This window comes from Schistocerca nitens, chromosome 6, assembly GCF_023898315.1.
Source record: "Schistocerca nitens isolate TAMUIC-IGC-003100 chromosome 6, iqSchNite1.1, whole genome shotgun sequence".
In the NCBI taxonomy this organism is placed as follows: domain Eukaryota; kingdom Metazoa; phylum Arthropoda; class Insecta; order Orthoptera; family Acrididae; genus Schistocerca; species Schistocerca nitens.
Window position 1 is genome coordinate 185,116,672 of NC_064619.1, and position 15,547 is coordinate 185,132,218.

The 15,547-nt window shown below is 37.2% G+C and overlaps 1 protein-coding gene across 4 annotated transcripts in view; it reads right to left on the minus strand.

Annotated features, from left to right (window-relative positions):
• The window catches only part of LOC126262234 (membrane-bound transcription factor site-1 protease), a 157,777-nt gene extending 143,585 nt beyond the window's left edge, over positions 1–14,192 (minus strand). For 3 of the 4 annotated variants that reach the window (XM_049958704.1, XM_049958705.1, XM_049958703.1), the window contains exon 1: positions 13,647–14,191. In XM_049958704.1, the coding sequence (XP_049814661.1) occupies positions 13,647–13,860 (214 nt within the window). In that variant the 5' untranslated portion in view covers positions 13,861–14,191. Of the gene's footprint in view, positions 1–13,646 lie in introns of all 4 variants that reach the window. The other variant, XM_049958702.1, reaches the window with a different exon arrangement.
• Positions 14,193–15,547: the final 1,355 nt, after the last annotated feature.

The following is a 15,547-nucleotide window of genomic DNA, read 5'->3' on the forward strand; positions in this document are numbered from 1 at the left end:
GCACAACAGCTAGCTCTTTATTCCCATGAAGTAATGGGTACTGTCGACAAGGAATCTGAGATCGATTCCATATTCCTAGACTTCCAGAAGACTTTTGATATCGTTCCTCGCAAGTGACTACTAATCAAATTGCACGCATATGGAGTATCGTCTCAGTTGTGTGACTGGATTCGTGATTTCCTCTCACAGAGGTCACAATTCGTAGTGACAGATGGTAAATCATCGAGTAGAACAGAAGTGATATCTGGTGTTCCACAAGGTAGTGTCATAGGACCTCAGCTGTTCCTGATTCACATAAATGATCTAGGTGATAATATGAGCAGCCCCTTTAGATTGTTTACAGATGACACTGTAATTTACCGTCTAGTAAAATCATCAGACGATCAATTCCAATTACAAAATGATGTAGAAAGAATTTCTGTATGGTGCGAAAAGTGGCAATTGGCACTAAACAAAGAAAAGTGTAATGTCATCCGCATGGATAACAAAAGAAATCCGATAAATTTTGGGTATACAGTAAAGCGCACAATCTAAGGGCTGTCAGTTCGACTAAATATCTAGGAATTACAATTACGAGCAACTTAAATTGGAAAGACCACATAGAAAATATTGTTGGGAAGGCGAAACAAAGACTGCACTTTGTTGGCAGAACACTTAGAAGATGCGACAAGCCCACTGAAGAGACAGCCTACATTACTTTTGTCCGTCCTCTGCTGGAATATTGCTGCGCGGTGTGGGATCCTTACCAGGTAGGATTGACGGAGGACACTGAAAAAGTGCAAAGGAGGGCAGCTCGTTTCGTGTTATCGCGCAATAGGTATGAGAGTGTCACAGATATGGTACGTGAGTTGGAGTGGCAGTCACTAAAACAAAGGCGGTTTTCTTTGCAGCGTGATCTATTTACGAAATTTCAATCACCAACTTTCTCTTCCGAATGCGAAAATATTTTGTTGACACCCACCTACGCAGGGAGAAATGATCATAATAATAAAATATGATAACTCAAAGCTCAATCGGAAAGATTTAGGTGTTCCTTTTTCCCAAGCGCCATTTGAGAGTGGAATGGTAGAGAAATAGTATGAAAATGGTTCGATGAACCCTCTGCCAGGCACTTAAGTGTGAATTACAGGGTAACCATGTAGATGAAGGTGTAGAATGCCGGCTCAGATATTCACAGCAAAACGTACTTGATGATGTGACTCATCCCACATATGGTTGTTCCTGCTGTTTGAAACACCATCATGATAAATAAGACCTCATCAGTAAACAGCACGATTTGGAGGAAATCTGGTTGATCAATCCATCGTCAGAGCAACCTCTGACACAAAGCAACCCTCGATGCAAAGTCAGTCACAATCATTGCATGGACTCGTGGATGATATGGGTGTAACTGTTGTTCGTACCGTATCGCTGCATGCCAGTATGTGCAGTGCCCATTTCACATGCAATACCACTAATACTTGTAATGGGGTCCAATGCAAAATGGATCACCTCCTCTTCAAAATCGGGTGTGCAAGTGGTCGGCCTGTTGCCAGGTCCTGCATTCATTGATTGAAAGGAATAAACACTCGTCACGACAGATGATGCCTGTTAGGGAATTTTTCCCTGTACAGCCTTTCAGCAGCAAGAGCATTGCAACGTACTTCACCATACATGGGTGCATGTCAGTGAGTTATGACAAACTGTAGTGGTACTGCTCCATCGTATTGTAGTGTATGTCTCTGAATAGTAGTGAGTAATGAATGGATCAGTTGTTGATTCATAGCACACTCTGTCATGGGAGAATGTAAATGCAATACAACACAGCCACCTTATGGACGAGTAAAGTAAACAAAATCTGCATCATGGATTCCTGGTAATCAGACTCACTCTCCTTGTTTTCTTGCAGGAAATAAAGGATGCACTTGTAAATAAACAGCACAGTATATGTAAGCTTGTATGCATATTAATTGTAAATAAGCTGGAAAACAGTAGCGTTAGACAAAGCAGTAGACAAGTTTACTTCCATATCTCTTTATGCTGTCTTCTCCGATCCAGAGTTCCCTACCTCAAATTGTTCGGTGGAGCATTCTCTACATTCTGTTGCATTTTTGCACAATCTTACGGGAACACCCTGTACAATGGTCAGACAGAGATTTGGGAACCAGATTTTAAAATGAGACATTTCTAGGGGCAGATGTGGACTTTGAATACATTTTATTGGTTATGAAGTGTAGACTACAACTGAGAGGGGAAAAAAATAAATAAATAAAATAATGGAATTAAGGAGATGGGAGTTGGATAAGTTGAAAGAACCAGAGGTTGTTGGGAGTTTAGGGAGCATTAGGCAATGGTTCATTAGAACAGGAGAAAGGAATACTTAGAAGATGAATGGGTATCTTTAACAAATAAAATAGTGAAGGCAACAGAGGATCAAATAAGTAAAAACAAAAGGCCTAATAGAAATCCTTAGATAACACAAGAGATACTGAATTTAATTGATGAAAGGAGAAAATTTAAAAATGCAGCAAATGAAGCAGATGAAAGAGAAAACAAACATTTAAATAATGAGACTGGCAGGAAGAGCAAAATGGCTAAGCAGGAATGGCTAGAGGTCAAATAGTTACCACCTGTACAAAAACTAATTAGAGACCTTTGGGAAAAAGAGAGACTGCTGTATGAATATCAAGAGCTCAGATGGAAAACCAGTCCAAAGCAAAGAAGGGGAAGCTGAAAGGTGGAACATTTCCTGTAACAAAGTGATTGAAGTCACACTGGTACGTTCTGTTGCTGTGTGTTTCCATTCATGATTAATGTGATTTGAAGAGAAGTAATAAAATGAGCTCTAACATGGAAAGTAAGCGTTTCCGGACACATTTCCACATAACATATTTTCTTCCTTTGTGTGTGAGGAATGTTTCCTGAAAGTTTGGCCGTACCTTTTTGTAACACCCTGTATAGAGGATGTACACAAAGGAGATGAACTTGAAAGCAATATGATAGAAAGGGAAGTGGATATTGACGAACATGAGATTGGTGATATGATACTGACAGAAGAATCTGACAAAGCTCTAAAAGACCTAAGTTAAAACAAGGCCTCTGGGCAGACGATATTCCATCAGAACTACTGATAGCCTTGGGAGAACCAGCCATGACAAAACTCTTCCATCTGGTCTGCAAGATGTACCAGACAGGTGGAATACTGTCTGAGTTCAAGAAGAATGTAGCAATTCCCATTCCAAAGAAAGCAACTCTGACAGGTGTGAAAATTACTGAACTATCAGTTTAATAAGTCATGGCCACAAAATAATAACATGAATTCTTTACTGAAGAATGGAAAAACTGCTAGAGGCTGACCTCAGGCATGACCAGACTGGATACTGCGGAAATGTTAAGAACACACGTGGCAGTACATACCCTACAACTTATCTTAGAAGATAGGTGAAGGAAATGCAGACCTATGTTTATCAAACAATGGAAAATCAAGGATGGAATGTAATACACATCTCCACAATATGGTGAGTAGCAACTTTTCTTCCTACAAACCTAAATTTATAGCACTTGCAGACTTAGAGAAAGAGTTTGACAATGTTGACTGGAACACTCTCCTTGAAGTTCTGAAGATAGCAGGGGTAAAATACAGGGAGCAAAGAGCTATTTAGAACTTGTACAGAACACAGGCAGCAGTTATAAAGGTTGAAGGGTATGAAAGGGAAGCAGTGGTTCAGAAGGGAGTGAGACAGGGTTGGAGCCTATCCCTGATGTTAATCAAGATGTACATTGAACAAGCAATAATGGAAATCAAAGACAAATTTGGAGTGGGAATTAAAATTCAGGGAGAATAAATAAAAACGTTGAGGTTTGCTGATGACATTGTGATTCTGTCAGAGACTGCAAAGGACTTGGAAGAGCAGTTGCTTGGAGAATGGACATGTCTTGAAAAGGGGATGTGAGACAAACATTAACAAAAACAAAACAATGATAATGGAATGTAGTCTAATTGGATCAGTTGATGCTAAGGGAATCAGATTAGGAAACAAACCACTTAAAGTAGTAGTTGAGTTTTGCTATTTGGGCAGCAAAATAACTGATGATGGCCATTGTAGAGAGGATATAAAATGTAAACTAGCAGTGGCAAGTAAAGCATTTCTGAAGAAGAGAAATAGGTTAATTTCAAATATATATTTAAGTGTTAGGGAGTATTTTCTGAAGACATTTGTCTGGAGTGTAGCCATGTACCGAAGTGAAACACGGATGAAACACAGCTTACACAAAAAGAGAGTAGAAGCTTTTGAAATGTGATACTGTAGAAGAATGTTGAAGATTAGATGGGTCAATTCATGTAACTAATGAGGCTGAACAGAATTGGGAGACAAGAAATTTGTGGTATAACTTGACCAAAAAAAGGGATCGGTTGATAGGACACATTCTGAGACATCAAAAGATCACCATTAGTACTGGGGGGAAACGTGCATGTGCGTCTGGGGGCTGGGGGAGGGGGGGAATCCCCGAGGGAGACCAAGACACAAATACTGTAAGCAGATTCAGAAAGATGTAGGTTGTAGTAGTCATTCAGAGATGAAGAGGCTCACACAGGATAGAGCAGCATGGAGGGCTGCATCAAACTAGTCTTCAGGCTGAAGATAATAATAATAACAACAACAACTACTTTCCATGTTCAACTTTAATTATTAGGCTACTTAATTTACACTATTAGCCAATATGTATGACTGTGGTACCTGCTCAAAGAAAACAAAACTGTAACAATTTCAATTTTTCCTCAATAGACACTTTATAGCACAATACCAGAGAAAAAAATGGGAAAAGGGGGGTGGGCAGAAAGTGGGAGGGGAGGGGGAGACACAGGGACTGAGCAATTCCACATGCTGTTATAAACAGTAGGCCTGATAATAAACATCACAGCAAATGCAACATGAGGTAGTGTTCCTTACAAAAGTATAGTGAGAAGACAAAAAAATACCACCAGAAACACACCACCTTGATGCTAAAATAAAATTAAAAAAAAAAAAATGACTAGTGCTGCATAAGCAAATTCAACACTTGTTAATGATTCCAGTAGAGAGTAAACATACTGGTAGGACCACCTTCAATTATTAAGACAACAAGGAACAAACCTGACACTGTCGAAATTTCTTCATACACCTAAAAAACAGTGATGAAACTACTAATGCTCAGCCATGATCATTTAGTAGACATCAGTTTAAAGAGTTAGGCATTCTGACTGCTGCTTGGCTCTGAGCACTATGGGACTTAACATCTGTGGTCATCAGCCCCTAGAACTTAGAACTACTTAAACCTAACTGAACTAAGGATATCACACACATCCATGCCCGAGGCAGGATTCGAACCTGCGACTGTAGCAGCCACGCGGCTCCAGATTGAAGCGCCTAGAACCGCACGGCCACACCGGCCAGCTCTGACTGTTGCTTCACAGCATATTTATTACCTCATAAAGTTTGTTGTAAATAATCCAATACAGTTCAAAAGGAATAATGCTGTACATAATTTATAATATCAGAAGAAAACATAACATTAATTATGTCACATTAAAGTGTCTTTATAGCACAAAACCTGGTGAACAATGTTGCAAGCAAAATTTTTTACCATTTATCCAGTGATATACAATCTCTGACAGACAGCAAAATAAAATTACAAAACAAACTGAAAAAGTTCCTCCTCGACAACACCAGATATGAATTTTCATTATTGTAATGTGCAAGAGGCAGTGGGTAGGAATTACGAAGTCACATCTGTTTGTAAACAATCAGCATAAAGGTGTATTTACAAAATAATTTGTGATGTCAAGATATAAAATGACTCCTTCCATGCCAAGTCATCCAGCCAAAAGTAGATATAAAACCCAAGGTTTTTGGATTTGTTCCGAAATTTATATGTGACATGTATGCATAAAGATATGAAAATATCCAAAGTTTCGTCCAGTTTTATCAAGTAGTTTCTGAGTTATCACCGTTCAAAGTTTTAGGCTAATTGTATTTCAGAGGGCGATTAAGTCTTAACTAAGGCATGCATGCTTATACAGAATTTGAAGCAAAATAGTTAGTTTTGAAGCTAGAGCCTCGAAATTTTCACAGTTTTGTTCTAAACTAAACACAAACTGGTAGAGCTACAAAATTTTGATTTATAATGTTCAGTCATATGAAAAACTGTACTGAAACTCGATATATTGTTAATTTCAAAATTGTGACATAGGAGTAGAAAATTATGAATAGCTAAAATCTCTCTCTAAATAACCTAATAGAATCACATATTTTTGAAAACAGCATAAAATTACCTTTCAAATGGTGCAAAAAAAATAAATAAATAAATAAAATAAAATAAAAATTAAATTGGTGGGGTTCTGAGTTGTAACAATTTTATCTTATATTAGAGTCAAAACAAGTTTTATCTATTCAAAACATATAGAATGGCTGTTTTAAGATTCGAAATGGTTATAACAGAGGTTATGAGGTTGTACAGAAGTAAAAGGCTTTAATACTATAATCTGCAAGATCAGCTACTTAAAACAGTAATTTATGAGTACATTTTTTTGTTATGTATTTTTGAATTGGGACAAAGACTTTTTTATGTAACTGAAGTTAAAGTCAAGAAACATACAACATTTTTGGAGTCATGACAAGTGTTTTGAAGTTCAGATGAGGCAGTATTACTATGCAAGTATGCACATGAAAAATTCACCAGTCCGCAGTCTGCCTGCTGTCTTCCATCAAGACATGAAATTCAAGTCAGGACATGAAAGCCCCCCCCCCCCCCCCCCAGCCTGCCTGTACTGCAGGTACTGTCTGTAAGTGTGCATTTGGCTCCATTCAAGTTAACTGCCAAGTGTTTTGTGCTTAGTGTTAAATAATTGTTATGTAAACACAGCTATAATTTTATTTTTAAAACTATTGTTTTGTGTGTATGTGTTTCTTACCATGGAGATTAGAGCAAGTTCAAGTAAAGATGAAACTAATCTTAAGTGATGAATAGGTTCATTACTGAATTTTTCATGTGAAAGTACTTCACTGACAAAAAGCAAAGTTGTCCAAAGAAGAAGTAGAAATTTTAGTTTGGCGTACTAATAAGCAGTACAGTGAAACAGTTGATATTTGTTCCCATCATTTGTGTTATTTTTTAAAGTAGTTTGAAAAGAACCAAAAATCCTGTTGTGATTCATGTAAGAAATATTCCTTACCTTTAAAAAGAAGAAAGATTTGAGGATAATTATTCTGGAAAAAGCAAAATATGTTAAGGAAAATAAGAACATTATTTTAGTGCCAGGAAAGCTGTTGTGCAGTATATGTAGAAAACTGTTGAATGAGGCACCACCTACTTCAGATCATGAAGATATTGCTCTACTTAAAAGAGATGAAGCATATGAGAGTCAATTAACCAATGCAAAAAGAGTAGTAGAAAGAGAAAAGTTGAATGAAACTCTTTTAGGGTTGGATGTGACACCACTTAAACTTGTGTTATTATCTACCCACGCGAAGAAAAATATGCTAAAAAAAGTTTAAAAAGGCAAAAGACTAGGTATAAAAAAGTTGTCCTTTGTTTTGAAAGTACCAGAATCCAACGATTCAAGTAAATCTGACAGTACAATTCAAGGTAATGAACTGAAGACAAAATCTGAGGATCTTGATCATTTAGTGGATGCTATAAAGGGAAAACTCATGACAAACTTAAACAGGAAAAAACACAGATATTAACAATCACTCCAAAGTCTTGGTCTCGCAGAAAAGCAGCGGAAAAATATAATGTATCATAATATTTGGTGTGAAAAGCCAGAATGCTTGCATACAAGGAAGGTATTTTGGCTTTGACAGAACCCAAACATGGCAGAACTCTTCCCTAAGAAACAATAGACACTGTCCAACTGTTTTACGGAGATGATGAATTTTCTTAATGTTGCCAGGTGCTAAAGACAAAGTGAGTACATAAAAAAATACAAGCAGAAAAGAATTCTTTTACGCAACTTACAGGGACTATTTAAGTTATTGTGTTTAAAGAAAAACACTCAAATATTAAAACTGGATTTTCCAAATTTTGCTCCTTGAGACCGAAATGGTGTGTGCTTACTGGTTCACCTGGAAGTCGCAGTGTGTGTGTGTGTTTGCTTGTACCACCAAAACGTTGAGCTTTTAGCAAACACTCTGAACCAGCATGATAAAGAATCAATGCACACTACGATGGACAAATTGGTTTGTGATAGACAAAACAGAGACTTATATCTAAAAACAAAGATGATGTGACTTACCGAACGAAAGCGCTGGCAGGTCGATAGACACACAAACAAACACAAACACACACACACAAAATTCAAGCTTTCGCAACAAACTGTTGCCTCATCAGGAAAGAGGGAAGGAGAGGGAAAGACGAAAGGATGTGGGTTTTAAGGGAGAGGGTACGGAGTCATTCCAATCCCGGGAGTGGAAAGACTTACCTTAGGGGGAAAAAAGGACGGGTATACACTCGCGCACACACACACACACACACACACATATATATCCATCCACACACATGCAGACACGTGTGTGTGTGTGTGTGTGTGTGTGTGTGTGTGTGTGTGTGTGTGTGCGCGTGCGCGCGAGTGTATACCTGTCCTTTTTTCCCCCCTAAGGTAAGTCTTTCAACTCCCGGGATTGGAATGACTCCTTACCCTCTCCCTTAAAACCCACATCCTTTCGTCTTTCCCTTTCATTCCCTCTTTCCTGATGAGGCAACAGTTTGTTGCGAAAGCTTGAATTTTGTGTGTGTGTTTGTGTGTCTATCGACCTGCCAGCACTTTCGTTCGGTAAGTCACATCATCTTTGTTTTTAGATATATTTTTCCCACGTGGAATGTTTCTCTCTATTATATTGATATCAGTAAAACAAAACAGAGACTGTATGTTAAGACATTGTGATGTGTGCTTGAAAACAAGTGAATTACTGTAGCTACATCTAAGAGAAATACAAGAAGACTACGGTGAAGATGAAGACATTATATTTTCACAGTAGGTTTCAAGTGAAGACACAATGATTTTACAAACAATGCTAGTACCTTGCAAGGAGTTTACTGATTTTACTTTAAAAAAATTGAGTCTATGATACCTCATTCTTACATCACAAAAATTCAAAACTCTTACATGAAACAGAGAAAAGAAAATATGGCATTTAATGAGGTTTTAGTTCTTATGGATTTTGCAGAAAACTATAACTTCATTCTGCAAAATGAAGTGCAATCCTACCACTGGGGCCACTTGAGCTGCTCATTTCTCCCAGTAGTAATTTTTTTTCTAAAAATGAAGATTCCACCATAAAAAAAGATCATTATGTCTCATTTCAGATGATCTAAAGGATGACGTACCATTTGTTTATTCAGTACAAAGAAAAACCATAGATTTCAGAAAACAAAACTTTTCTGACGTTGACCAAATTGAATATTTTACAGATGGTTGCAGTGCTCAGTACAAAAACTTCAAAAGCATGATAAATTTATGTTTTCATTATAAAGATTTTAAATTAGATGCAAACTGGTCACTTCATGCTAAAAGTCATGGTAAAACAACATGCGATGGGATAAAGGACACAGTCAAGAGAACTGTTTTTTTATTAAAAAAAAAAAAAAAAAAAAAACCTTGCGGAGCAGTAGGCAAAGTGAGCGTTATTCTCAAAACTATATTTTTTCTTTTTAAAGGAGAAGAAAAATGCTTGAAACCAGATTTCAAATGGGTCAAACAATACAGGGTACAAGAAGTTTCCATTATTTCATTATTTTAAGCCAGCTTCTTGCGAAGAAATTACAGCCAAACAAGTGAGTTCAGACTCGGAAATTTTGTTGAAATAAAATATTTTTATGACTCCAGAATGAGATTTTCACTCTGCAGCGGAGTGTGCGCTGATATGAAACTTCCTGGCAGATTAAAACTGTGTGCCCGACCGAGACTCGAACTCGGGACCTTTGCCTTTCGCGGGCAAGTGCTCTACCATCTGAGCTACCGAAGCACGACTCACGCCCGGTACTCACAGCTTTACTTCTGCCAGTATCTCGCCTCCTACCTTCCAAACTTTACAGAAGCTCTCCTGCGAACCTTGCAGAACTAGCACTCCTGAAAGAAAGGATATAGCGGAGACATGGCTTAGCCACAGCCTGGGGGATGTTTCCAGAATGAGATTTTTATGACTATTAAACCACCTAACCTATATTCTTTCGTTGCATATGTTTATGAGCAAAACTGGTGGACAGGAATGGTTACGGGTTTCAATGAAGAAGGAGACTATGACATTCTTTTTATGCATCTTCACAAACCAGCGGAAACTTTCTTTTGGCCTCAAAAAGAAGACATGTGTCCTGTTCCACCAGCCCATCTTCTATGTGTACTAGCTCCTCCTGAGGTGGCACCTCAGTTCAGCAGATCATATAAGACTGACGCTAATTCCCGAAAGGAAATCATCAAAAGATGGAACAATTTCAATGCTTTATTGTAAATAAAACAAAAAAAAACCCTTAATGGAGATTTAAATGTAATTATTGTACATACTGGTTCACATAAACTTAGTATAATACTTCAACTGAATAATTATTAAGCTTTAAAGTCATCAAAAACTCTTTGTACAAAGGATTTGTTTGAAAACAAATAATCGCCAACTTAGATATTCAAATGTAAGTAAACTCATTTTGTAACATTCTCAATGTATGTATCTTTTATTTTAAAATTATTAATACAAAAAATTTGAGTTAATCTAGTATTTTCAAAGTTTTACTGACTTCAAATATTTAATTATTGTATCAAACATGTATTTTACAAAGTAAATTATAAACTAGACTTCAATTTGTTATAAAATCGTGACTACAACTCGAACCCCACCAATTTTTTTGCACCATTTGAAAGGTAATTTTATGCTGTTTTCAAAATTATTCTACGCCTACATCACAATTTTGAAATTAACAATATTTTGAGTTTCAGTACAGTTTTTCAATATAAAAGAACATTATCAATCGGAGATTCGTAGATCTATCAGTTCCTGTGTTTAATTTAGAATAAAACAGTGAAAATTTCTAGGCTCTAGCTTCAAAACTAACGATTTTGCTTCAAATTCTGTAAAAGTATGCACACTTTAGTTACGTCTTCATCGTCCTCGGAAATACAAGTGACCAAAACTTTAAACGGTGATAACTCAGAAACAACTTGTTAGAATTTGATGAAACTTTGAATATTTTCTTATCTTTATGCATACAATTCAATTATAAATTTTCATAAACATGTGTGACAGGAGGGTCCCTGGATGACTTAGTATGGAATGACCTCATTGCAATTTATTGAGCAAATGATCCATGAAACATGAAACTAACTAAAGAATAACTGTGTGATAAAGACTGTCCAGCTTGAGCACAGCCTAGCTCTTTCAAGTCTGTCTGTTAAAAGGTGAAAAATTTCCTGGGGATTAGCAGCTCATTTTTATGGGTAGCTGTAATGAGGTCACTCATTAATGTGAAGCTTTACAGTCTAGGTCGATAATGAGAAATTCTGCAAGTGTTCAACTCGGACTTAAGTCATGGCTCCACTTAAATGTTAGTCCATTAATGATATGTTTCAACTTTTAAACTAAGCAATACTAACAGACACACTTCTATGTTTACCTCCATACATCAGTTAACATTAGATTTTTATCAAATGACACATTCACTTGGGAAAACTATAATCTGCAAGGAGGCAACACCTGGGCAGCACATTCAGGAGACAAAATTCTAAATGTTACTGATAGATTTAAAACTGTAAGTCCTTCTTCAGAGATGAAATATGGATAAGTTGGGGAAGGTTAGGAAGGAGTTCGTCACTCAAGACTCCAGAAAGAGAACCCACATGTTGTCATGACAAAAGCTCTTATGAGAATACATGCTCCACTTTTTAGATTAGATTTACCTTCATTCCAATTGATCTATAGTGAGGAGGTCCTCCAGGATGTAGAACATGCCCGGAAAAAAAACAACAACACATCACAAATATTTACAATTAAAACAAATAAGCTAATGTACCTACCACAGGTCCCAAGTGGAATGATGCTATATGAAATGATCATTGTAGAGCACTCATTTACTAAGAGCGGATTAATGCGCTGAATTTAAAATTTTAAAAAATGTTTTTATATACATAGTTCTTTAATGTCTTCTTCTGCTGCTTAAGTGATCCAAGACAAAGTGGATCACTTAAGCAGAAGAAGACATTAAAGAACTGGGGTTCACACAAGACAACATAAAAAATACAGAACAGTTTAGAAACATCATTAAGAAACACACACTTAAACAAGAACATACGGAGAACAGAACAGGAAAAGATGATCAGAAGAACGCAGGAGAGGACACAGTGAACGTATGAAGCGAAGCAAAGAAATCATGAGTACTCAAGTACAATCGCTCTCTCAAAAGGGAATAATTGAAAATAACACACACACACACACACACACACACACACACACACACACACACAAAGCAGTTGGTTCTAATGAGAGATTCATCAATGGAGTAGGAGCTGGCCACCAATAAATCCCTAAGGCTTTTCTTAAACCGAATTTCATTGGTTGTTAAGCTTTTTATGGCTGCTGGCAAGTTATTGAAAATGTGTGTTCCTGAATAATGTACACCTTTTTGTACAGCAGTGAGTGACTTTAAATCCTTGTGAAGATTATTCTTATTTCTCACATTGATTCCATGAACTGAGCTGTTGGTTTGAAAAAGTGATAGATTTTTAATCACAATTTTCACTAAGCAATTGGGAAGCAGTACTTACTATCCCTACTTTCCTATACAGGGCCTCTGCAGGATGTTCTCAAGTTCACACCACATATAACTCTTATTGCATTTTTGTGCCCAGAAAACTTTAGCTTGGCTTGATGAATTACCCCAAAAAAATAATACCATATGATATTATGCAGTGAAAATAAGCAGTGTGTGCTAGTTTTTTCATTTTCATATCCCATTTGTCTGACGGAATTTTATTGCAAATAGAGATTTGTTTAGATGCTTCAGCAGTTCTGTGCTGTGCTCCTCCCAGTTGAATTTATTATCAAGCTGTAATCCCAAGAATTTAACACTGTCCACTTCTTCTATCTGCTTGTTGTCATATGTTAGTCATATACTTGTGGGACACCCCTTACAAGTTCTGAACTGCATGTAGTGTTTTTTCAAAGTTTAGTGACAGAGAATAGGCTCGGAAACTGTTATTAATGTAAGATAACACAAAAATTGAAGGAACAATTAATGAAAATTTGATGTAAACGATTCACCTGCAGTTAAGTTGGGCATACAACTCTATAACTATTAACACTCTGCAACTGCTATTAATGAAAATTTCTCCAATATTAAAAGGATATACTTCAGAAAAAAAAACTTTCACTGCCATAATGACAGACTGACACAGTATGTTCTATTCGAAACTGTAGTTTGGAAAGCACAGTGATTTACTGATTTTTGTTTGATCCCATTTGACTAGGCCTATATAATTCACAGTATACTTATTATAATATACGGCAAATACTGATTTCATCCAACAAATATTACCCTAAGTAGAACTTTATAGTGTGTGAGTGGCGTTTAATGTAGTGTAATGGACAGTTTTGGAAAGCACCAAAGAATTAAATTTAAGGTAAATAAACTGAATTCAAACTTACCATTTCGTACAATGTGTGACGAAAATTTAATATTAACCAACTGTGGTGGAGTCGTATCGTTGCAGCAGACGCCAACAAGGGTTTCGCTCTTTTCGCCAATCGTTGAGTTTTGTTTATTTTGAAACGTTTCCACAGACCAAAAATGAGTAAGGAGTAGTAGAAGAAATGGGATACATCGGAAGTGTCTCTGCCTTAACCTTACTTTCAGTTTCATTCTTGTATCACAGTTCGGCTACAGACTGGATAACATCTTGTTTTCTACGGAGTTATTGGCGTCGTTTGAAGGCACTATGATAATCTGTATCACTGTTTTCCTCTTGCAGTCATGTCTATATGGGTAATAGCGTCCTTTTCTTACGAGTCGTTTGTGCGTAACTGCAGTTACATTTCAGAAATATCCGCTTCTCGGAATTCATACTGTAACATTTGCGAGGGCCATCATTTTTCACTAATGCACTTCTGAGACACACACACACTCTCACACTACCACACACAACCAGCCATGTCCATCCACTGTTTTATAAACACAAGGCAAGTACTTAAAAAAAAAAAACAGGGCACGTGACCACAATTTAATCTCCATTTTATTATCTCTTGCCACAGAATATAACATTCCTTTTTATTGATGTTTGCTTGTATTCCATCACGACGACGTCGGTCTTCCTTTATACAATCAAGATTATTAATATAACAGTACAGACATACGACTGTTTCTGTCGTAGTCGAGTGGGGCTTACTACATGTTCCTCTGTGTATGAGCCAAAGGGATGTTTTCTCATCATCAATGTTTTTATTTACAGTCATATTATTATTAATTTTCAGTCCATTGGAGTTTTCAAACGTTGGGCGAGCTGCAGCGAGCTTGAGGAGGCCATCATTCTGCGATTTCTGTCCTTCCTATTAGGATTAAGTAGCCCACGTGCGTTGTTATGAGAACGATGACCACCCTTTTAATACATACATTAATGATTGAGAATGCAGAAATATTCACTGCAAACACTGCTGTCAGCTTTGAACACCAAATACGTTAATGTCGATTCACAGTTACCGAAACGTCAAACCATTCTACAATTACTTCCAAATGACGAAATTCACACAAACCGTCAATGGGACGGAACGGAAAGTAATAACCAGGTCACGTTTCTCGGGAATATAGATTTGAAGTTGTTGTTGGCGTAGGGAACGGGGTCGTCGTTTACTAACATAGGGAATAAATCTATTTTCACTGCCTTCACAGCAGTGGACGTTGTACTTTTACATCTAATTAAGACCCGTCCGCACGTAACGATCTGTTTGCGCAGAACTCAGTGCAAAAGGATATGCATGCAGTAGCTCCACACCTACATCTACACTCTGCAAACCACCGTAAGGTTCATGGCAGCGGATATGTCCCATTGTAAAAGTTACTAGGGTTTCTCCCTGTTCCATTCACGTATGGGGATCGGGAAGAATGACTCTTTGAATGCCTCTAATTTTATCCCCACAATCCCTATGTGAGCGATCCGTAGGGGATCGTAGTATATTACTAGAGCCGTAATTTAAGCCGGTTCTTGAAACTTTGTTAATAGACCTTCTCGGGATTGTTAACGTGTATCTTCAAGAGCGTTCCTGTTCAGTTTCTTCAATATCTCTGTGACACTCACCCACAGATTAAACAAACACTTGACCATTTGTGCTGCTCTTCTCTATACGGTATACATTCAACACCCCTGCTAGTACTATCTGGTATGGATCCCACACACTTGAGCGACATTCTAGAACTGGTAGCACAAGTGATTTGTAAGCAATCTCCTTTCTGTAGTGATTGCACTTCCCCAGTATTCTGCCAATAAAGCAAAGTCTATCACCCACTTTGCCCACGACTGACCCTATGTGATCATTCCATTTAATATCCCTACAAA